At 41.2% G+C, this 23,233-nt stretch overlaps 1 protein-coding gene across 2 annotated transcripts in view; it reads right to left on the reverse strand.

Moving 5' to 3' along the window:
* LOC114658438 (probable phospholipid-transporting ATPase IIA) overlaps positions 1-23,233 on the reverse strand; it is a 351,266-nt gene that overhangs the window by 272,951 nt on the left and 55,082 nt on the right. For both annotated transcript variants that reach the window (XM_051932991.1, XM_051932992.1), the window contains exons 5-6: positions 12,318-12,376; positions 9,955-10,006 (exon numbers count right to left, since the gene is read on the reverse strand). In XM_051932991.1, coding sequence (XP_051788951.1) covers positions 9,955-10,006; positions 12,318-12,376 — 111 coding nt within the window. The remainder of the gene's footprint in view (positions 1-9,954; positions 10,007-12,317; positions 12,377-23,233) is intronic.

Here is a 23,233-nt window from a genome sequence, read left to right on the forward strand (position 1 = left end):
GAAAAAGGGCACCATTCTGGAATTTGCTGGCCAAAAGGTAAATTGGTTGTGCATTGACGGCCTAGTTATTTTGGCATTGATTTTTTACATGTATTGACAAAAAACACTACAACATTCCTTATTGGTAGTAAGAAACTAGAGACAGCTCAAAAAATTAAAATATTTTAATTGATAATTTACATCTATGGAGCATTATTAAGACAATGTATTAAGACAATAAATCTGTCACAGAAGTTAGGTTTATCGTCTTGTAAAAAAAAAAATGCAACATGAACAATAGGGCAGTAAAATGAGCATGGGAAACAGTATTTAGTCTTGTTTTTCTCATAGTCAATTAAAATTTTAACTATTTCCCTCCCAATATTTTCATGTAGTCTTTAAAAGCTATGACCACAAATGAATTGCATTTCTCAGACAGCACTAGTGAGATTAGGCTGAAGAAGTCGGCTACTTATTCACAGCTCTTTATTTCCCTGGCTACTAATTCACTGCTCCATATTCAGTTCCAGGCAGCTAACATTTGACACTTTGTGCAAACTTTGTCAAGCTGCAGTTGAGCTTTTCCTGGCTCCATGTGTGTATCTGGATCAAAAGGACTGACAAATTTGGAATACTCCCATATCTAATGAATGGAATGCACTGTGATGGGATGGCAAAATAAAAATGGTATCCTAAGAAGTGTGTAATAGGCCAGATTTTCAGAAAGTGGACGTACACAGCCAATCTTTTTAACAAGGAAATCTAATTTTCAACTTATGATGTTCTAATATATCCTATATGTAAGTCACAAATTTCAAAAAACAACCCCTTTTTATTAAGGATGGTTCATTATATTGGGTGATTTCTGATTGCACAGGGGAAGGGCCAATTGCTCACTTAGGACCATGAAATGTTCATAGAGAGATGGTTTTAAAAATTGCTCACACCCATCTGTTCTCAACAAAGCTGGGGAGGGCTTCTAGGAGTATGTGAGGTTGTAGAGACCCAGAATCCCCCGTAGCTACGGGGTGTGCCAAACCTCTATCACCACTGGCAGGGTTTGTTTGTCTTTCACCAAAGCAACCACAGGTTCACAGCCTTCCCACATAATGTGCCGATTGGGTGATTGTTGATGCGGGGAAAAGTCTAACCCAGCACCTGGCAAATTTGCTTATTTGTGGTTTCTGTGTATTAAAGTGGTAGCTCCCATTTGAATAAAGACTCTGACTGCTTCCATTTTGATGAAAATAAAGTTGGTTTTCCTGAAGCCTTTGGACTCTGCATCTTTTATCAGGTGCAAGACAGTGATTCATGCATCACGACAGATAGTCTTATGAAACTGCATGTGTTAGCAATTGATTTTCACAAATCTGTATCCCAAACACAACTATGTACATAAATTTGAAGAATTTATTATTAAGTTACTTTTCTAAGGTCACTAATTAAAAAAAAAAATCCTTAATTACCAAAATTTTGTAAAATAAATTTGTAGCATTTTGAAACAATCTCTTCAATTAATTACATAAAATCTCTTAAGTATCAAAAATTGTCAAATGAGTTTTTATAAATCTGGCAATGAGTATCATCAGAAAAAATTGTTCCCTGTTATATATACAAGGATCAGTTCTTTTCATATATCAGTACAGCCAAGGAGATCAAAGAGATGGTGTTTCTAGAGATACTGAGTATTATATAATACTAGCCAACCCGCGGCGTAACATACGCCGCATAAATATGTATTGATGGGTGAACACTTGCTGAACGACACAGTTGTCCAAATGGGGTGGGTTTGTGGATACCACTGTGAGTGAATGAAAAGATGGACCTCTGGAGAGAGCAACATACAATTGTCCGTGACTGAAAGCGGGATCGTCTGTGACGATGGAGGCCACGCTGGTGAAAGTTACTTCTTCGGTAGGGATAAGTTTCAGCACTTGTTCATTAAGGTGTAGCGAGTCTTCGTTGTTGACGCTTAATATAGCTTGCGTACTGAGTTGTTCCGGAGTCACAGTTGAGAAACTTTTTTAATGTCTTTTAAGCACAGGGAAAAAAATTAACATGTGAAACATCCATAATGTAATAAGCCACCAAGGAAAGTAACATTGCAACAATCCGATCCGATCGCTGTAAACAGAAGTGAAAACAAAATCGAGGCCGGTGCATTCTTTAACTGCCTTGTAGCACAATGGTAGTGCTACTGTTTTGCAGTAAGGAGACTGTGGAAGATTTTGGGTTCGCTTCCCGGTTTCTCCCTGTGTGGATAGCGCTTTGAATACTGAAAACACTGGTATATCAATGTAATGAAGTATTATTATTCTTATGCGTCCAGCGTTCTCTCTCTCGCGCACCTGTATGCGTGTGTGTGTGTCGCTCGCTGCACGTGTAACTGCAGGCATACCAGTAAGTGAATGAAAAGATGGAACTCTGGAGAGAGCAACATACAACTGTCCGTGACTGAAAACTGGTTTTGGCAGATAGATGCACATCTTTTTGAAAGTTTGGCCCTGTGCCTTATCAATTGTCATCGCAAAGGCAAATCTAACAGGAAATTGTCTTCGTGTTAAAGTAAAAGACAAATTATCCACGACAAACAAACTGTTTTACACGCTGCATACCAACCCGCTACGCCGCATAATCATGTTTTTTTTTTTTTTTTTTTTTTTTAATATTTTTATTTTATTAATTTTCATTGTAATCATTCCATACAAACAGATCAATTTATAACCCAACAAATTTGAAGACAAATCAAACCCCACCCCTGAGAAGGAGAGCTTAGCTAAAGGAAAATTGCTTTAAGCTTTTTAATAAGGCAACATTAGACAAAAGAAGGGGAGAAGTAAATATCTATATAAATAAGAGATGGAGAAGGGAGTTAAATGCAATAATAGTTAATTCTCTTATTCTAAAATAATATTGATTAAATCCTGCCAAGTTTTGAAAAAATTTTGTACAGATCCTCTAACTGAAAATTTGATTTTTTTCCAATTTCAAATAATATAAAACATCAGTTTCCCACTGACTTATAAGAGGAGAATTAGGATTCTTCCAATTTAACAAAATAAGTCTGCGTGCCAAGAGTGTAGTGAATGCAATCACCGTTTGTTTGTCCTTCTCCAATTCAAGTCCATCTGGAAGAACACCAAACACAGCTATTAGTGGGTTAGGAGGGATTGTGATACTAAGGCTGTCTGAGAGGCACTTAAAAATTTTTGTCCAAAATGATGTTAGTTTGGTGCAGGCCCAGAACATGTGACCCAGTGAGGCAGGAGCTTGGTTGCAGCGCTCGCAGGTTGGATCCTGGCCTGGAAACATTTTGGACAGTTTTAAGCGAGACAGATGAGCTCGATATATAATTTTTAGTTGAATAATTCTATGCTTTGCGCATATAGAACTCGAGTGAATTCTCTGCTTTGCTACCTTCCACTCCTTTTCTGATATATTGATTAAGAGATCTTCTTCCCAATGTCCTCTTGGATCTTTGAAAGGTAGGGACTCTAATAAGATTTTATATATTGCGGAAATAGTGTTTGTTTCCTCGGAATTGAGCAGTATTTTTTCCAGCATTGTGGAGGGTGCAAGGTGGGGGAAATCGGGCAATTTTTGTTTAACAAAATTTCTAATTTGAAGATAGTAAAAGAAATGTGTAGCTGGGAGGTTAAATTTTGAACATAATTGTTCAAAAGATGTAAATATGTTGTCTATATAAAGATCTCTGAGCATTTTAATCCCAAAACTTTTCCAGGTATTAAAAACTGGATATACTTGCGAAGGTTGAAAGAGGTGGTTCCCTTGCAGAGGTGCCACTGATAAAAGATTTTCCATCTTAAAATGCTTCCTAATTTGGTTCCATATTCTGAGTGAGTAAAGCACAATTGGGTTATTAGTATATTTGCGATAACTTTCATTTATTGGAGAGCAGAGCAGGGAATATAAAGAAGTACTACAGGATTTTACTTCTATTGCAGACCAAGCCTGTGTATGTGCATTTATTTGTGTCCAGGTTTTTATGGCTTGTATGTTTGCTGCCCAGTAATAAAACTGAAAATTAGGTAAAGCCATGCCACCTTCTGCCTGAGGTCTTTGTAGGGTCGCTCTTCGGATACGTGGGTGTTTTGAGTTCCAAATGAATGAGGTTATTATTGAATCTAACTGTTTAAAAAACGATTTATTGATATATATTGAAATGTTTTGAAATAAAAAGAGAAGTTTAGGAAGGATATTCATCTTAACGATGTTAATTCTTCCGGCTAGAGTGAGATGAAGGGTTGACCATCTATGCAAGTCTTGCTTAATTTTTTCCATACAGACGCCAAAATTTTGTTGATAAAGAGCTTTATGTTTACTTGTGATATTTACCCCTAGGTATTTAAACTGATCTGCTATGGTAAAAGGTAGGGTGTCTAATTTATTATTATATGCTTGTGAGTTCACTGGAAAGAGTATACTTTTATTCAGATTAATTCTAAGACCAGATATCTTTTGAAATTCTGTTAGTGCTGTTAAAAAAGCAGGGACAGTGTTTTCTGGGTCTGATATATATAAGACCATATCATCTGCATATAAAGAAATTTTCTGTTCCAGTCCTTCTCTGACAATCCCCTTTATCTGATGAGAATTTCGGCAGTGAACCGCCAGTGGTTCAATAGCGATTGCAAACAACAGTGGCGACAAGGGACATCCTTGTCTGGTACCACGTTCTAGTTTAAAGTAGTCTGAGCAAATTTTATTAATACAAACTGAAGCTTCTGGACTGGTATACAGTAGTTTAATCCAAGCACAAATATTCGGGCCAAACCCAAATTTCTCCAATGCAGTGAAAAGGTAATTCCATTCGATCATGTCAAATGCCTTTTCTGCGTCTAATGATAGTAATATCTCTGGGGTGTTTGATTTTGCTGGTGAATATATAACATTAAACAAGCGTCGGAGATTTGAAGATAGATGTCGGCCTTTAATAAATCCAGTTTGATCTTGTGATATTACCGAGGGCAGCACTTTCTCCATCCTTCTAGCTAGGATTTTTGAGAGTATCTTAACATCATTATTCAGGAGTGAAATTGGTCTATATGATGCACATTGTAACAAGTCCTTATTTTGTTTAGGAAAGACGGTGATTAATGCTTGTCGAAATGTTTGAGGTAGTATTTGGTGGTCTTTAGCTTCTGTAAATGTTACCAATAAGAGTGGAGCTAGCTGAGTGGAGAATTTCTTATAAAACTCTACGGGGTAACCATCAGGGCCTGATGATTTCCCGCTTTGTAGTGACTTTATAGCGTCTAGTAATTCTGTTAGCGTTAGAGGTTTATCTAGTTCCTCAGCACTTAAAGCATCTATTTGTGGTATTTGTGAATTATCCAGAAATGCATTAGATTGCGTGTTGTCTTCTTTGGGCTCAGTGGAATATAAAGACTTATAGTAATCTCTAAATGTGTGCATTATTTTATTATGGTCGATGATTTCTTCTCCATTCTTGTTGGTGATTACTGGTATTGCATTGTGAACTTCTTGTTTATGAATTTGTTGAGCTAAAAGCTTATTAGCTTTTTCCTCCGTGTTCATAGTAATGCTGTCTAGACTTATAAATAAGTTGTTCAGTTTCTTTAGTTGTTAAGATGTTAAGTTCTGTATGCAGGGCCTGCCTTTTCCTGTGAAGAGCTTCACTTGGACGCCTGGCTTGTTCTTCATCTATTCTAGTAATTTCATTTCTTAGCTCTGACACTTTCTTGGTTTCTAATTTATTTCTATGGGAAAGATGTGAAATAATCTGGCCTCTTAGGAAGGCCTTTAGAGTTTCCCAGAGTGTTCCTGCAGAAACCTCTGTAGACGTGTTTGTCTCTAGGAAGAAGCTGATTTGTTTGGATATAAATTCTGTGCAGTTCTCGTCTGCCAATAAAAGAGGGTTAAGACGCCATCTGCGAGGTGAGTACGAGGGGCTTATTGATTTTAGCTCCAAGACTAGAGGGGCATGGTCAGAGATAACAATTGTGTCATATTTGCATGATTTAATTGTAGGCAGGAAATTATTATCTATAAAAAAATAATCAATTCTTGAGTAGCTATAATGCACTGGTGAGTAGAACGAATATGTTCTTGAGTTTGGGTTAAGAAACCTCCAGGGGTCTGATAAGTTGTGATCATTTAAAAACTGTGTAATTATCTTTGCAGTATTAGATGTCGTCCCCCCTGTCACGGGAGTCCTATCTAAGAGTGGATTTAAAACACAATTAAAGTCCCCAGCCATCATAATTTTATGAGTGTTCACATTGGGAATGGATGCAAATAGATTTTGCATGAATTCCTTATCATCAACATTGGGGTGCATAAACATTTATCAAAATCATTTTACTGTTATATAAGTTGCCCATGACCATCACATATCTCCCTTCAGGGTCCGACACTACCTCTGATGCTACAAATGGAACTGTTCTATGTATGAGAATTCCCACCCCTCTAGTTTTCTTTATAAAGCTAGAATGGAACATTTGGCCAGTCCAGTCTTTTTGTAATCTGAACTGATCCTTGGTTAGTAAGTGGGTCTCCTGTAAAAATACTATTTTAGCGTTTAAGCCTGTTAGGTGAGAGCATACTTTCTTTCTCTTTAATTCGTGATTCAGGCCTTTAACATTCCAGCTCACAAAGTTAACTGTCCCATCATGGAGACATTGATTCTGAGTTTTTAATGTCATTTTATAATTTTAATTGGTAATATGGCAGTTTTAATCTTAGTTTCAAGATTCCCCAGGAGTTGTTGCATGTTAGCCTGTTGCTGCATTGATAGTTATAATTATAAGGATTATAAGAATAGATTAAATATAACCTGCTCTCCTTCTCTCCCCCCTTTATCCCCCCACCCCCCCATTTTGCCTCCCCACATGAGGCTAGACCCCACTTCGCGATGTTCCAGTCCTCTGACATACGAAGAGACAGAGCACGTCCAAAACAAAACAAACCCCACCCTGCAGCGGCGTTACAGAATTAAAACAGAGATATCTTTTACAGTTAAATCCTTAATACTATCTGCCGAAAATGTTCTCATTAACAATATTTAAGACTGAAATAATCTTCAGCGCTTTTAAGTTAAGATATTAAGATTAAAAAAAAAAAAAAAAAAAAAAAAAAAAACAACCCTGGGAGTGATTTTAAAAACTAGTCTAGGATAAACCTGGTAATTCATACTGTAATAGTATAATGGTAATTGTATAAATAGTAGAACAAGCATTAAACCAAGGGTATGAAGTTAAACAGTCTACTTTAAGGTATAGTAAAATAAAAAAAATAAAAAAAAATAAAACGAATCCTACTAATCATGTTTTTTAAGCAGAAAAAATGAACATTTGCAAAATCCGTAACGCCGCTTTCAGTAAGTACAATGCACACGCGTTTAATTTGTCAGCCACTTTTTGCCAGCCGTCTTTTCTGGTTTGGGCTGCTTTTGCGGGTTACCGCTTGTACATATTAAATCTTGAAATCCTTTGAGTAACTAATTAACTAACTAACACCCACCCACCCAGCTTGTGAGAAAAAAATGTGCCCGTTCTTTCATCATTTTGTTGCAGTCTATCAAAGACTTGCTGATCATGTTTTCTAGAGTCAATATACAGTGGAACCTCGGTTCACGACCATAATTCGTTCCAAACCTCTGGTCGTGAACCAAAGCAATTTCCCCCATAGGATTGTATGTGAATACAATTAATCCATTCCAGACCATACAAACTGTTTTTAAAGATTTTTAAGCACAAATATAGTTAATCTACACCATAGAATGCACAGTGTAACAGTAAAAACATTGAATAACACTGACACAAACACCCAGGCTCCCTGCTCAGCTGCATGCTCTCTCTCAGCAGCATGCGAGCCTCCCCCGCCCCCCCCCCCCCCCCCTCTCAGCAGCACGGAGCCTCCCCAGCCACCCCCCCTCTGTCTCAGCAGCATTCGAACCTCCCCAGCCCCCCTCTCTCTCTCTCTCTCTCTCAGCAACATGCGAGCCCCCTCCCCCTCTATCTCTCAGAAGCACACGAGCCCTCTCTCTCTCTGTAACATTGCAGCAGTTGTATAAACACTTTTTTTTTAAATGAGTTTTAAGCACAGGGGGAAAAAAGGAACATTTGAACAAATCCGAACTTTATTTAAAAGCCAACCAAGATAGTAACATTGCAGGAGTTCACCATTTTTAATCAGGTGACTGACAGTAGTGGAGTCAGGCACAGAGAAGGTCAGCTGCTGAGAAAGCGTCTTGACTGTTGTAGGGCGGTGAAGCAGGTGAGACGCTAATGAAAAAGAGGCACAGGGCTTATTGGTTTTTAAAGACTGCTTCCTTCATTGTGTTTTAACCTCAGTTTTAAAGGATTGCGCAGCTCTCTCTGTCGCGCTGCCTGTGTGTGTGCCTCTGTCTCTCTGTGGCGCTGCCTGTGTGTGCGCGGCTGTCACTCTCGGGCTGCCTGTGTGTGCCTCTGTCTCTGTCGCGCTGCCTGTGTGTGCGTGGCTCTCTCTCTCTCGCGCTGCCTGTGTGTGAACCAAGGTTCCACTGAGGTTGACTAATGAAAAGTTAACGTGGCTCAGAGCTGCATGTGGACTGTGGCACAGACAAACAGAAATGACGGCATGTTTTCCGAGGCGTCGCGTCCGAGTTGGTGGGCGTGGCTCTGCGAGTTGTCGTCGCATCCAATGGTCTTAGAGTTCGTGGGCGTGGCTCCTTCCTGCGTGCGCCATGGGTGTCTTACTTGTCGGCGGCTTAGTGAATCCACGCCCCTTCCGGCGTGCTTTCTATGGTTGGCTACTTGTCTTCTGGCTTAGTGAATTATATATATAGATTTTAATCACAATTTTCATGTGCAGTGAAAATTTGACCTATGGAAAATGGCAGTGTCTAAGATGTGTCAAAAAAAAAGAAATAGAAAGGTTATACAGAACCAGACACCTTTGATTTTTAATATATTTAACAACATTAACCTGAATCTAAGTTATGGGATGCATTTCACTACCCACACCAAAATCATGAAAATATGTATCTGAAGACTTTATTAAACTATCCAAAACACATTAAATTAGTTTTCATTATTTAAAGTATAAATTAATTTTCTAGTATTTTATTTCAGATTTATCAGATACCTGGACTGTATTTTTCATTGTTATTTTTGCTTATTTTTTCCAGCTTCCAATTGAGTCTACAAATATTGTTTAACTAGGTGGTTTAAATAATTTCACAAGTACAAATGCTTTCTATGTGTGCCGATTTATTAAATTTTGATACAACTTGTATCATTTTAACACTATTAAGGTTTGGTTATGTTCATTCATAATGTTAATGTAAGAGTCCAGCAGGCAGCTGCTTTTCATGTGTCTAAATTTAAAAGTCATATAAAACAATATAAAACAGAATCCAGCAGAATTAAAAAGGATTGCAAATTAACTCTAACAAAATGCTATCTTTATCATCTGTTCTTGAATGTATAGTTATAGCAATATCCAAAGCTGTGTTACATGTGTTTTTATGGGATTCTTTGCAAGTATTCCACAAGTACTAATACATTATAAATATTCCAATTCATACTTTACAAATTTAAACTATTTTTGTCATTATGAGTGAAAATTCACAGCTGATGTCTGATTACAAATGCTTTGTCAAAATGGCAAGATTTAAATTAAACCTACTTACATGGAACACAAAATAAATCACTCCCAGTCTCTACAGCAATAAACAAATGTCAACAGATTTTTTGTTTTAATTGTGAATCAAACATAAGGCAGCACTTTTCTATTAAGTCAGTAAAAGAAATACAAACCTGTCTTTGTGCTCAATAGATTTGACTTAAAGGACTGTTTATGTAAGTGATGAGGCTGTCCATCTGTAGTAGATCTAAGCCCATTTTTGCCACATGACTGATTTCTCCTACTTTTCTCTTCTTAAACTATCTTTTACATAATTTCCCAGTTATCCTGTTCTTATGTTTATACTAATTGGTTGCAGATGTTTACCATTTCTTTCTGATGTCCTCAAAAAGATCATATCAGCAGGAACTCGCTGGTTCTGCAAGGAGAAATAATGAATATATGAATGAAAAGTACATTGATAATTAGAATGAAAAAATGCTGCTTCACTCAGACTCTGAAACAATTCTGACCATAACTTGTATCCCTTTAGCTAAATAAAAGCTCAGCTGCATGATGCTAGATGACCATCACTTATTTTCACGTATACAATATATCCATTCCATTGCGTGATCGGAAGCAATCCTATTATTAAATATCTATAGCTGCAGGATAGCTGACAAAGGTTTTATGCATTCATTGATTCAGTGAAAGTATCCTTCACTGGGATTATATATTAACATCAGAAGATCAAGGATGCTTGACATGGGAAACATTAAGCAGCAAGGTTAGAGGTATGGCCCTTGGAATGTATCTTAGTGTAATATGAAGTTTTCCACACAGGAGAAATACATAAATACTAAGCTACATCATTTGGTAAAAAAATATAGTCATTGCTATAATTACCTTAATATAATTTGCTTTTATGATGCTGTGAACTAGGATAACCCTAAGGATTTAAACAATAGGAGGAATTCATAGATGTAATCAATGATTACTTTTTAAAGTCTGCATTATCAGTACATCATAGCATAACTACGTAGAGGAACCGTCCAACATTCTGGTATTAATCAAGTCGGAATTCAGAATATAGGAGTACACCATTAGGATCCAATAAACCTAATATTATGTCACTTTGCAATGTTTCGGCAGAGTGAAGCTATATTCTTGAAGCATCAAACAAAAGTAAAAAAACAAGCACAGAGTGATACAGAAGGACTGTCTATAGTATTCCTGTAAGCCTTTTTTCTCTTGGCTTTTTTTAATATGGACATTAAACCTGTGCACAATATTTCAGATGAAGCATCATTAAGTGTACGATCTGAATTCAACACAGTGTGTAACCCAACATTTTACTAGCCTTTTTGGTCTCTTTTCTACACCGTCTAGTCGCAGAGAGTAACTACTATATTATGACTCCAAAGTCCTGCTCTTAAAATGTCTCTACCCTTGAGTAATTTTAAACAATATTTTAAGTGTCTAAATGAACAACTCACAATGTTTAAATATTTTCTTCTAAAGTCTGAATTCTATTGGTTCGTTCCAACCAATTTACTGCAATCTATAAACTTAGCTAGTTTGTTTCTTTTTATTTTAAACACTAGCCTCTTCTGAGTTATCTTTTCAAATGTTTATTTTAATAATTAAAACAAATGTGCTCCAAAGATTAAATCCATGTGTCAATTCATCAAAAATGTTAGCATATTAATGACAATATCTTGCATCTAAACCTGTGTTGATTATTCACTGATACTCCTACACTAGATATGTGCTGGTCGGTTTTGTCTACACTAGAATCCCTGAAACCTACAAAAAAACTTGTAATCCCGGCCGGCCTTAAAATCTTTCGCACCTCTCCATCAGCGTCTTTTGTTTTGTAAATGTGTTGATCAGCATAAGCAGTTAGCAGCATGCTATCCCATTGTATGAAAACCATTTCTGTTTTAGTGATGTGTTTACATAGAACGCTGTAGACACGGAACACACATGAAATGTATGTATTCCAAATGACTATACGTTATTTACCCTCTACAATTCTAGGCACCTCACTCCCAGATAAACCACTTGAGCACTGAGAATCTTCTTTTCGACTTGAGCAGCAGCAGTGAGGGGGTGGGGGGTGGGTTTGGGAATGGGATTGCAGGCTGCTTGCTGCTTGTGCTGATCGACACATTTACAACACAAAAGACGCTGATGGAGAGGAGCAAAGGAATTTAAGGTGGGCCAGGATTACAAGTTTTTTGTAGGCTTCAGGGATTCTAGTGTTAATAAGTACTGCCTTTAATTTTCTCATAACAACAATCACTTGTTATATACCACTTTTCAGATATTTTCCCCAGTTTGTAGTGTATGTATGTATGTATGTATGTATAAATAACTCTTTATTACATTGACTCTGAGAAATAAATTTTTAAACTATACTTTTATTTTTAAAAATTTGCTTTTCACTCCCTAGATATTTTGCTAGGTGATACTTTAATACCAGGTGTTTAGCATCTAAAAGTGTAACAATTCTGAACACTTTTTTTTGCTCTATTACTCCTACAGATAAATTTATTATGCAAAAAAATTAAAATATTTATAGTGTATAAGGACATCAAATCTTAATTGGTGATTATTTGTAGTAAAACATTTATTGTGGAAACAAAACTAGTGCATTTTATCTAAAACTTGGGCTTAATAATTTGCTGTTTTCAAAGCAGCTTTTCAATTTTTTTTCATAAAAATATTTTTGAAATCTCTATACAAACCTTTTCCACAAATATGATATCACCCACTTGAATTCCACTACTTTTCACTTTAACTGTGCCTAAAGAAAGAAAAAAAAAAAGTCAATCTATGTAAAAACTTCAAATCCATGTACACATGTACATATTTAATAATAAAATAGTCTTTTTAAGGAAGTCTGCTTTTATTTATAGAGAGTAATTAATTTTTTAATTCATTGATGCTGGTCTTTTGCCTGTATAAAAGAATTATACAAATTACACCACAGTCCTTGGCATATTTCCATCAAATTCATCATAATTTGACCACTGTCATGCTAATGTTTAAAATTCCCTTAAGGTATTTATCTAACAAAATATGTAAATTTAAATGTGGGATTCTGAAGTGAAGAATGGAATGAAATGCAGGTACAAAGGTAAAGGTAACACTGGCTTTGCATTCAAGAATGCACAGTGCAAACAAACGCAGCAAAGTTTATTAAAAGTAGTAAAACATTAAGTAAAGCATTAAGAAAAACATTTTTGACACATCTTATTAAAAACACAATGAATTGTGAACATATTTATATATTAGCACATTTTATAGTACATAAATTTGTGTATTTATTTAATGTTGTCTAAAATATTCCTCTATATACTGACACTAATTGTAAATTATATTCCCAATACAATGTTTGATTGAATGACTTTAGTAGGCGTTTAAAAATACTTGCACTTATTTCTTTATTTAACTGTAATTACAGCAGTGTCAATTGATATTAAATTTTAAATCAGTTGAACATGTGTTTCATCCAAGTATTGCTTCATTTTTACATTTTAGGTCTCCCCTGTGATTTCTATAGCACTGCAAACCACAAACACACTGGGTGTTACACACTTGAAATGCAATATAGTCACTGAGCTGTCTATTCCAGCTCCATTAGGCTCAAGTCAAAAACCTTTTTTGGACCCAACATCAGTCTGGAAAAATCATTTTCCAATGAGAGCCTAATGAATACCAGTAGCTCCCTGTGATTCCCAATCACTGACAGCTTTTTCACTAGACATACACAAAAATTATCCATACCAAGCATACTGCAATATTCCGGTAGTAAGTGACAAGAGAATTCAAGTACTTTCCATTTTATGCAGCTGGGGAAATTGTTTTTCATGCTGGCTTGTTTTCACTAATTGGGGCAACATAGTTAATGTCGGTAATATTATAGAAGTTCAAAAAGATTTAACCTACAATACACAGTAAAGTCTGTTAATGATATCATACTTAAGGAAATCGATTATTTTTCTTTGATCATTAGTTTACTGCATTGGTTTAGAATACTAAAATGTAATTTGTTTAGGGTCATTTACTTTGGGGTAGTGGTCCATATCACAAAGTAAGGAGAGAAAGACAGCATTAAATAATAGTGTCAGAAAAAATCAACATCTTACTATATTCTGTACATTGTGGCACCCAGCTGGGACGCCCAAGAGGACCGGAGGAGGGCTCACACCTCCTCCAGACCACAAGGGGTAGACCGCCCTGGTTGCTGTGGGGACCACGGGTACAGAGCTTTGAAGCTCAACCCTGTAGGGGCCTGTGGTCACCACCAGGGGGGCGCCCCAATGCCTGGAGAGCCCTGGACCTCAGCACTTCCGCCACACCAGGAAGTGCTGGGGGGAAGAGGAGCAGGGACATCCGGAGTGGGGTGATTGGTGCTGCGGCACTGGGTTGTGCACTTTAATATTTGTACGTATTGCAAAATAAACGTGTGTTGGGTGACATAATGATGTTCGTCTATCTGTGTCCGGGCTGCTTCCCACAGTGGTGTAGTCGGGCTCCAGCGAGTGCGCCGCCGCTGAAGGCGCCCAGGACGGCATGTCACCTAGTGAGGCCACGCCAGGGACGTTTCCTCAGACAGACAGGACCCGGGAGGTAAGTTCCCTGCTTGCCGGCAACCGGCCCTGCGGGGCCACGTGTGTTTTGTGTTTAGCAGGCAGGGGCTGCCCGGATCCTTGTCGGTGGCAGGCGCATGTCGATCCGCAGTGCTTTGTTGGCATGGTGGCAGCAGGGACAGCTGCTGAGAAGGAGACGCTGCAACTCAAAGAGCCAGCATGCCACTGCACCGGGAAGAAAGGAGCCAAAATGACCGCGCACCGGAAGTTCCTCCCCGTGACAGGCACGAGATTGGACGGTGTGTCTTGTGTGCCCGCCGATGAGTGGATGGAGGCGGGACCAAGGAATGTCCGTCTCGTGCCAGGGAAGAACCCGATTGGGCCGGAAGAAAGGGCCCACAGGAAGCAGCCAGCGTGTGTAGCTGATGGACAGGTAAGCCCACCACCGGCTGTCTTCCTGTCTTTGCCTTTATCACAGGTGCTACGTGCCCTCTGGGTGGAGTTGCTGGAACTGGAGAGGAAGGCGTTCGCGTCGGTGGAACTGCTGCCAGCTGCAACAGGACGGCGCGACACTGGAGTCTTCAGCCAGAGCAGGACAGCAGGGACGGTGAGTAAAGCCGACCCCGAAAAGCAGAAAGGAGAGCCCACCGAAAAGGCCTGTGATGTGAATGATCAGAACCGAGTAGGGGGTTCTCCGACAGTGGACTTGGCGCTGAGAGCTGTGCGCAAGGTGAGGGCAGAAAGACCAAGAGGGCTGGTAGGGCGGGGGCTGATGAGTGCCCTGGGTCCTAGCGCCCTACACCCCGAGCCTGCGGCGGTCTCACGTCGCTCTGTAGGGACGCAGATGGAAAAGGATCTGTGCATTTCCCATGCACAAAACCAAACCGACAGGGCGTCCCAGAGAACGAGGAGGAATCGAAGGAACAGAGGCGGTTTCTCCGATAGGAAGGGACGTGATGCTGGGTGTGGAGGCAGAGGGAAACCCCACAGCCGGCTGAGGTGATGGGGGGTGGCTGTGTGCGGTCCCCATCCGATGTCCCAACACAGGGGGCACGGAGGTCACGAAAGGGGGGCCGAGGTGGCAAGCACCGGGGTGCCGGTCAAAGGGGGGGAGCATTGCCTGCGTATGAAGATGCCGAGTGGCGGCGTCAGGGCAACGTTTCCGCCCCTTCTTCTGATTTATATTTTGCAGGACTGGGCCCTGGAGAGAAGTATGTCAGCTTCCCGCCGTGGAAGACCTGCCCTCGCGGGACAGTGGTACCAAGACGGAACGCCCAAAAGGACTGGAGGAGGGCTCACGCCTCCTCCAGACCACGAGGGGGCGACAGCCCTGGTTGCTGTGGGGACCATGGGTACAGAGCTTTGAAGCTCAACCCTGTAGGGGCCAGTGGTCACCGCCAGGGGGAGCCCCAATGCCCTTAGTACTTCCACCACACCAGGAAGTGCCCTGGGGAGAGCAGCAGGGACACCTGAAGTGCTTCCGGGGATGCAGCCGGCACTTCCGACCACACTGGGGCGTGTCGGTGGATGATTGCCGGAACACACCTGGAGCACATCCGGGGGACAATAAAAGGGGCCGCCTCCCTTCATTCAGGGCTAGAGTCGAGTGGAAGATGACGAGGTCTGGGGTAACAATTTCATATTACCTATACATCTAATTAAATGTGTTTACATCCTCCCATAACAACTTTTGCAGTTATGCAGCACTTCACAGCCTCCATTGGATCAAAGCATTGTTGATCATTTATCCTATACAACATGTTTTGAAACATAACCTGCTAAATTAAGTTCAGCCTGAGTATAACACACTAGTGTATTTAATATTGCTGCATCCTCAAAGCCGGAGTTCAAATACTCACAACTTTCAACATCTATTTAGGGTCTGCTCCTCTGCAAAGTTTTCATTTACATTTTACCATAGAAAATAGAACATTTTACATTGTCATAAGAGAAGCACCCTCTTGTTAAATTAACATATTGGGGGTTAAGCTTGAGATCTAGTAGTTGGTAAAAGGTTGCGTTTCCTTTTTCAAATCAGGGAGGGTTGAGTGTACATAAAACTGGTGTACTAGGCTGTAAGATATTTAAATGGAAAAAGAAAGTAAAATTTTGAACAAGGTATTTTGATCTTCACTGTACTCTGTTGATATTGTGCCTTCCATATGAAATTAGCTTATTAAGGAAAATGTTAAGATACAAAAGTGTCTAGAATCCCTTGCCTCCATTCTACTACTTTTGCATGGACGTGCACAGTATATAAAAACACCCTGATTCAAATCAGTTCTACCAAACATAATGGTCATTCCAGCCCTGTTTTACTCAAGTCTATTTATAAAAATCAAGTTTTACTGTATTTCAACATTCCTAAACAACATGTGAGCAATTTATTCTATGTTCAACATATATCAGCCCTTTATTATTATATATAAAAGTATTATCAAAAATATAAAAACATATATTATATATAAAATTAAAATCAAAACTGAAACTTTTAATAAAAAACATTTTTATAAACTGAAATAAAATAACTTACAAAACAGAAATGAAAAGCTAAACAAAACTAATAAAGTAGCTGAAAAGGCTAACTGAAATGAAATAATATAAAAATATCTGTAGTTTTCTTAATAGGACTTACGGAAGGGCTAACCTGGGCTGCAGGGGTCCCAAAATTATCAAAATATATTAATAAGAATTTCATATTTGGTTTTTGAATAAATATTTCTGCCATTAGTCTTTAACCCTTGAAAGTTTTAACTCTAAAACGGAAAGTCATCCACCACGAGCTGCCCACATACAGTATATTCATCCAGTGAGAGGCAGCTTCTGATGGAGGGTGGGTGTGTTGACACAGCATTTGCGGTGACCAAGCAGACTGAATATGGGCATGTAAAGTGTTTATGAAGAGAGCAATTTATTGTATGACAATAGTGACATTTATTCAGGAGCTGATAGTAACAGTAAGACAGCTTCTGGTTCAAGTGTTAGTGAAGCATACCAAGGTGATGATTTTGCTTTAAATGTGCTCAGCAACTTTCAAAGCTGGCATTCACTGGATCTCAGAAGCTCAAGAGAGAAGTATTAGATACAAATAACCGCTTACATGAGCTGCCGCATTTATTGGTGCTTCTTGTATATCAAGATGTAATTCAAACACCTGAAGTCAGAATGAGCTTGTCAACAAAGCCTTTAATACAGTATGGACAGAAAAATCACAAGTGAGTAATGTTTCAGTTTAATTTCTCAGGTGTCTGCATTTTGTCGACAATACTTCTGCTGATACCAGCATAGAAGAGAGTCTACCCCCCCCCCCCCCCCCCCCCCAAAACCCCACAATCACAGCAGCTCAGGTAAGCAGACAGCTGAGGAGACTTTGTGCCAGCAAAGCAGCAGGTCCAGATGGAGTATCACCACGACTGCTGAAGGCCTGTGCGTTGGAGCTGGGGAGTCATCTACAGCACATCTTCAACCTGAACCTGGAACAGGGGAGAGTCCCAAGGCTTTGGAAAACATCTTGCATCACCCCAGTCCCAAAAGTATCACATCCTAGTGAGCTGAATGACTTCTGGCCTGTCGCTCTGACGTCGCATGTGACAAAAACCATGGAGCGGCTGCTGCTTCACCACCTGAGGCCACAGGTCCGTCACGCCCTCGACCCTCTGCAATTCGCATACCAGGAGAAGGTGGGAGCGGACGATGCCATCATCTACATGCTACACCGATCCCTCTCCCACTTGGACAGAGGCAGTGGTGCAGTAAGAATTATGTTTCTGGACCTGTCTAGCACCTTCAACACCATCCAACCTCTGCTCCTTAGGGACAAGCTGACAGAGATGGGAGTAGATTCATACCTGGTAGCATGGATCGTGGACTATCTTACAGACAGACCTCAGTATGTGCGTCTCGGGAACTGCAGGTCTGACATTGTGGTCAGCAGCACAAGAGTGCCGCAGGGGGCTGTACTTTCTCCAGTCCTGTTCAGCCTATATACATCGGACTTCCAATACAACTCAGAGTCCTGCCATGTGCAAAAGTTCGTTGACGACACTGCTATCGTGGGCTGCATCAGGAGTGGGCAGGAGGAGAAGTATAGGGACCTAATCAAGAACTTTGTTAAATGGTGCAACTCAAACCACCTATACCTGAACACCAGCAAAACCAAGGAGCTGGTGGTGGATTTTAGGAGGCACAGACCCCTCATGGACCCCGTGATCATCAGAGGAGACTGTGTGCAGTGGGTGCAGACCTATAAATACCTGGGAGTGCAGCTGGATGATAAATTGGACTGGACTGCCAATACTGATGCTCTGTGTAAGAAAGGACAGAGCCAGCAATACTTCCTTAGAAGGCTCGCGTCCTTCAACATCTGCATTAAGATGCGGCAGATGTTCTATCAGACAGTTGTGGCAAGTGCCCTCTTCTACGAGGTGGTGTGCTGGGAAGGCAGCATAAAGAAGAGGGACGCCTCACGCCTGGACAAACTGGTGAGGAAGGCAGGCTCTATTGTAGGCATGGAGCTGGACAGTTAGACATCTGTGGCAGAGCGATGGGCACTGAGCAGGCTCCTGTCAATCATGGAGAATCCACTGTATCCACTAAACAGTATCATCTCCAGACAGAGAAGCAGCTTCAGCAACAGACTGCTGTCACTTTCCTGCTCCACTGACAGACTGAGGAGATCGTTCCTCCCCCACACTATGCGACTCTTCAATTCCACCCAGGTGTGCAAACGTTAACATTATTCAAAGTTATTGTCTGTCTGTATACCTGCATTGTTATCACTCTTTAATTTAATATTTTCTTTATCAGCATACTGCTGCTGGAGTATGTGAATTTCCCGTTGGGATTAATAAAGTATCTATCTACTTCACATGTCACTTCGCCCAGGAAAAATCATTTTTGAAAATAAAATGACACTGATCGAGACTGATGGTCAACATACAAGATCCATTGCTGACCAATCACTTTCGCTTAAAAAATGATGTGATACAAACATTGTAAAATTTCCGAGTTGGCAATGTCTCTACGGAACTAAAGATAGGTAGATGAAGAGAGTCTGTCAACTGGTGAAAAACTAAACCTACTAACATCTTTTTGTATTTATTCTGTATTTATTAAATTTATCTTTTTTTAGTTTTACATTCACAGCTCAAAATACCTGTGAAAATAATCTGGTGGCAGAATTATGTTTTAAAATATGTGCCCCCCTCTTTTCAATCACTCTCTTGCTCCCAAAATAGATAGTGGAAATATCATACTCTTTTTGTTCTTAACAGCCATGTCATGCATATTGCATATCTATATATATATAATTCTCTAAGCCGCCGCCAGAGCGGGCAAGACACCCCATGAAAGCATGCAGGAAGGAGCCATGCCCACCAACTCTAAGACCATTGGATACGAAGAAAACTCACAGAACCATGCCCACCAACTCGGATGCAGCAAGTCACAAAACACAACGTCATTGGATACAACGAAAACTCACCGAGCCACGCCCACCAACTAGGACGCAGCAACTCGCAACACAGGGCGTCATTCACGTTCGTCTCTGCTAGACTCCACATGCACCTGAGCAATGTTGACTTTTCATTAGTCAACCTCGGTTCACACAGAGGCAGCGCAAGAGAGAGCCGCGCACACACACAGGCAACGCCAGAGAGAGACAGAGGCACACACACAGGCAGCGCGAGAGACAGAGCCGCGCACACACAAAGGCAGCGCCAGAGAGACAGAGGCGCACACACACAGGCAGCGCGAGAGAGAGAGCCGCGCGCACACACAGGCAGCGCCAGAGAGAGACAGAGGCACACACACAGGCAGCGCGAGAGAGAGACAGAGGCACACACACAGGCAGCGCAAGAGAGAGACGCGCACACACACAGGCAGTGCCAGAGAGAGACAGACGCACACACACACAGGCAGTGCCAGAGAGAGACAGAGGAACATACACACAGGCAGTGTGAGAGAGAGAGCCGCGCACACACACAGGCAGCGCCAGAGAGAGACAAAGGCACACACACAGGCAGCGCGAGAGAGAGATGCGCACACACACAGGCAGTGCCAGAGAGAGACAGATGCACACACACACACAGGCAGTGCCAGAGAGAGACAGAGGCACACACACAGGCAGCGCGAGAGACAGAGCCGCGCACACACAAAGGCAGCGCCAGAGAGAGACAGAGGCGCACACACACAGGCAGCGCGAGAGAGAGAGCCGCGCGCGCACACACAGGCAGCGCCAGAGAGAGACAGAGGCACACACACAGGCAGCGCGAGAGAGAGACAGAGGCACACACACAGGCAGCGCAAGAGACACGCACACACACAGGCAGTGCCAGAGAGAGACAGACGCACACACACACACACACACACACACACACACACAGGCAGTGCCAGAGAGACAGAGGAACACACACACAGGCAGCGTGAGAGAGAGAGCCGCGCACACACACAGGCAGCGCCAGAGAGAGACAGAGGCACACACACAGGCAGCGCGAGAGAGAGACGCGCACACACACAGGCAGTGCCAGAGAGAGACAGACGCACACACACATAGGCAGTGCCAGAGAGAGACAGAGGCACACACACAGGCAGCGCGAGAGAGAGAACTGCGCACACACACAGGCAGCGCGAGAGAGAGGGGGCTGGACTCATAAGGTAGGAAGGCAGTTAAAGAATGCACTGGGCTTGATTTTGTTTTCACTTCTGTTTACAGCGATTGGTTCGTAGTGTGCATTGTTGCAATGTTACTTTTCTTGGTGGTTTATTAAATTACGGATTTTTTCAAATGTTCATTTTTTTCCCTGTGCTTAAAATTCATAAAAAAAAAAGTGTTTTTAGCCAGCGGTTGGTAGCGCTATAGCGCAAACTATTGCAGTGTTAGTTTTCTCTGTTGTTCAAGGTTTTCTCAGTGTTATTCAATGTTTTTACATTTAGTTTACTATTACGCTGTGCATTCTATGGTTTGATTAACTATATTTGTGCTTAAAAACTTAAAATATATATTTACATACTGTTTGTACAGTCTGGAACTGATTAATTGTATTTACATACAATCCTATGGGAGAAATTGCTTCGGTTCACAACCAAATCGAATTATGGTCGTGAACCACGGTTCCACTGTATTCTTTTCGGTTATGACGCATGACCGCATCCACCATCGCAAACTGTTTTACACGCCATGGTCTTAAGAGTTGGTGGACGGGTCTCCGTGAGTTTCTCTTGCGAGCGGGCACATGACCAGGCGGTGTGTATGCTTTGAGAACGAGTGTGGACACAGCAGGACTATCTAAGAAGAGGCATGTTTGTCACGGATGTGAATCGCTGTATGCAGCGTGTAATACAGTTTCCGAGATGTATCCCATGGTCTTAGAGTTGGTGGGCAGGTCTCTGTCAGTTGCTCTTGCGACTGGGCACATGACCAGGCAGTGTGTATGCTTTGAGTGCGAGGGTGGACGCGATAGGACCATCTAAGAAAAATCATGTTGCAGATGTGAATCGCTGTATGCAGCGTGTAAAACAGTTTGTTTGTCGCAGATGTGAATCGCTGTATGCGGCGTGCAGAACAGTTTGCGAGGGGTATCCCATGGTCTTACAGTTGGTGGGCGGTTCTCTGTTAGTTGCTCTTGTGAGCGGGCACATGACCAGGCAGTGTGTATGCTTCGAGAGCGAGGGTGGACGCGACAGCACCATCTAAGAAGAATCATATTTGTCGCGGATGTGAATCGCTGTATGCAGCGTGTAAGACACTGTATTGTATGTTGCCCTCTTCAGAGTTCCATCTTTTCATTCACTCACAGTCATATCCTCAAAACCAACCCCATTTGGACAACTGTGTCTTTCAGGAAGTGTTCACCCATCAATACATAATTATGCGGCGTATGCTACGCCACAGGTTGGCTAGTATACAGTATAATATTGTTGCAAAGGCTGGCACTCTGTCCAGGGATTTTTACTGCCTTGCATCCAAAGCTGCTGGAATAGGCTCCAGGTTTCTCTTGATCCTGCTCTGGGTAAGAGAGTTTAGAATATATATATTGTGATGGATGGCCAGCAGCTCAAATCCAGCCGAGACACCCCTGAAATAGAAGGATGGGGGAAGGCAGCTACTTGTCGACACTGCTTCCCCCAAAACACTAGATGGCAGCTTCCCTGGAGTGCAGTGGTACCCTGGATTCCAGCAGGGCACTATGGGACATGGAGTTCAGACACACAGCCCTGCTGGGTCCTGTGGGTGACGCCAGGAGAAGCTGTCAAAGGACCTGGAGACATATACTTTCACTGTGGCCTGGAAGTACGAGATAGTCACGAGGAAGGAAGCCCCGAAATACTTCTGGGCTGAAGAAAATCCCTGTTCTTCATTAGACCCGGAAGTGCCAGCCAGTCATGTGGTCGGAAGACTATTTAAAGGACTACTGGGAACCCAGCAAGAGAGCCGAAGTTGGGAGGAAGTGTGACAGAGCTTGCTGGGAGGTGTGGAGGAGAATTTAGTGACTTACTGTGTGTATTTATTGCTGTTGATGCTGGTGGAGGTGCTTTGGGGTGATTTTAACCTCTGTCCAGTCTGTTTGTCTGTTGGGGAAAAGGTGAGACACAGTGCCACCAAGTGTCCACTCATTTACAATATATATAGCTCCTAAACTCGGATGCAGTTTCTGTCATTTTGTGTCTGTGCATACTCCTATTTACCTGCTCTTACTCTGCTCATTAAGATTGTACTGTTCTTATGTGTGAGCTATTCAAGTTTCATTGCCGCTAACCTTGACACTACGTGCTTGTTTTTCTTTCATTTCCCTCAATACAGCTACGGTGGGGTATGCACGATGATTCAAGCCTAAGAGCTCTGTTCTTCCTCAGTCACCATGATTTTCATGATCACACCTGTCAGAACACAGCAGAACTTTTTTTTTATTATTATTTTTGATATATTTTCAGGCATGCAGGTGGCAAAATTAGGTCTATAAATTCCGAGCCTGAGACAGATGAATATGGCTGGTAGAAAATAAAGCCCAGTATGGGAAATGTTTGAATACAATATTGAAAACATGAATTGTAAGCACATTGTCTTGAAG

This window comes from Erpetoichthys calabaricus, chromosome 10 (assembly GCF_900747795.2).
Source record: "Erpetoichthys calabaricus chromosome 10, fErpCal1.3, whole genome shotgun sequence".
Taxonomy (NCBI): domain Eukaryota; kingdom Metazoa; phylum Chordata; class Cladistia; order Polypteriformes; family Polypteridae; genus Erpetoichthys; species Erpetoichthys calabaricus.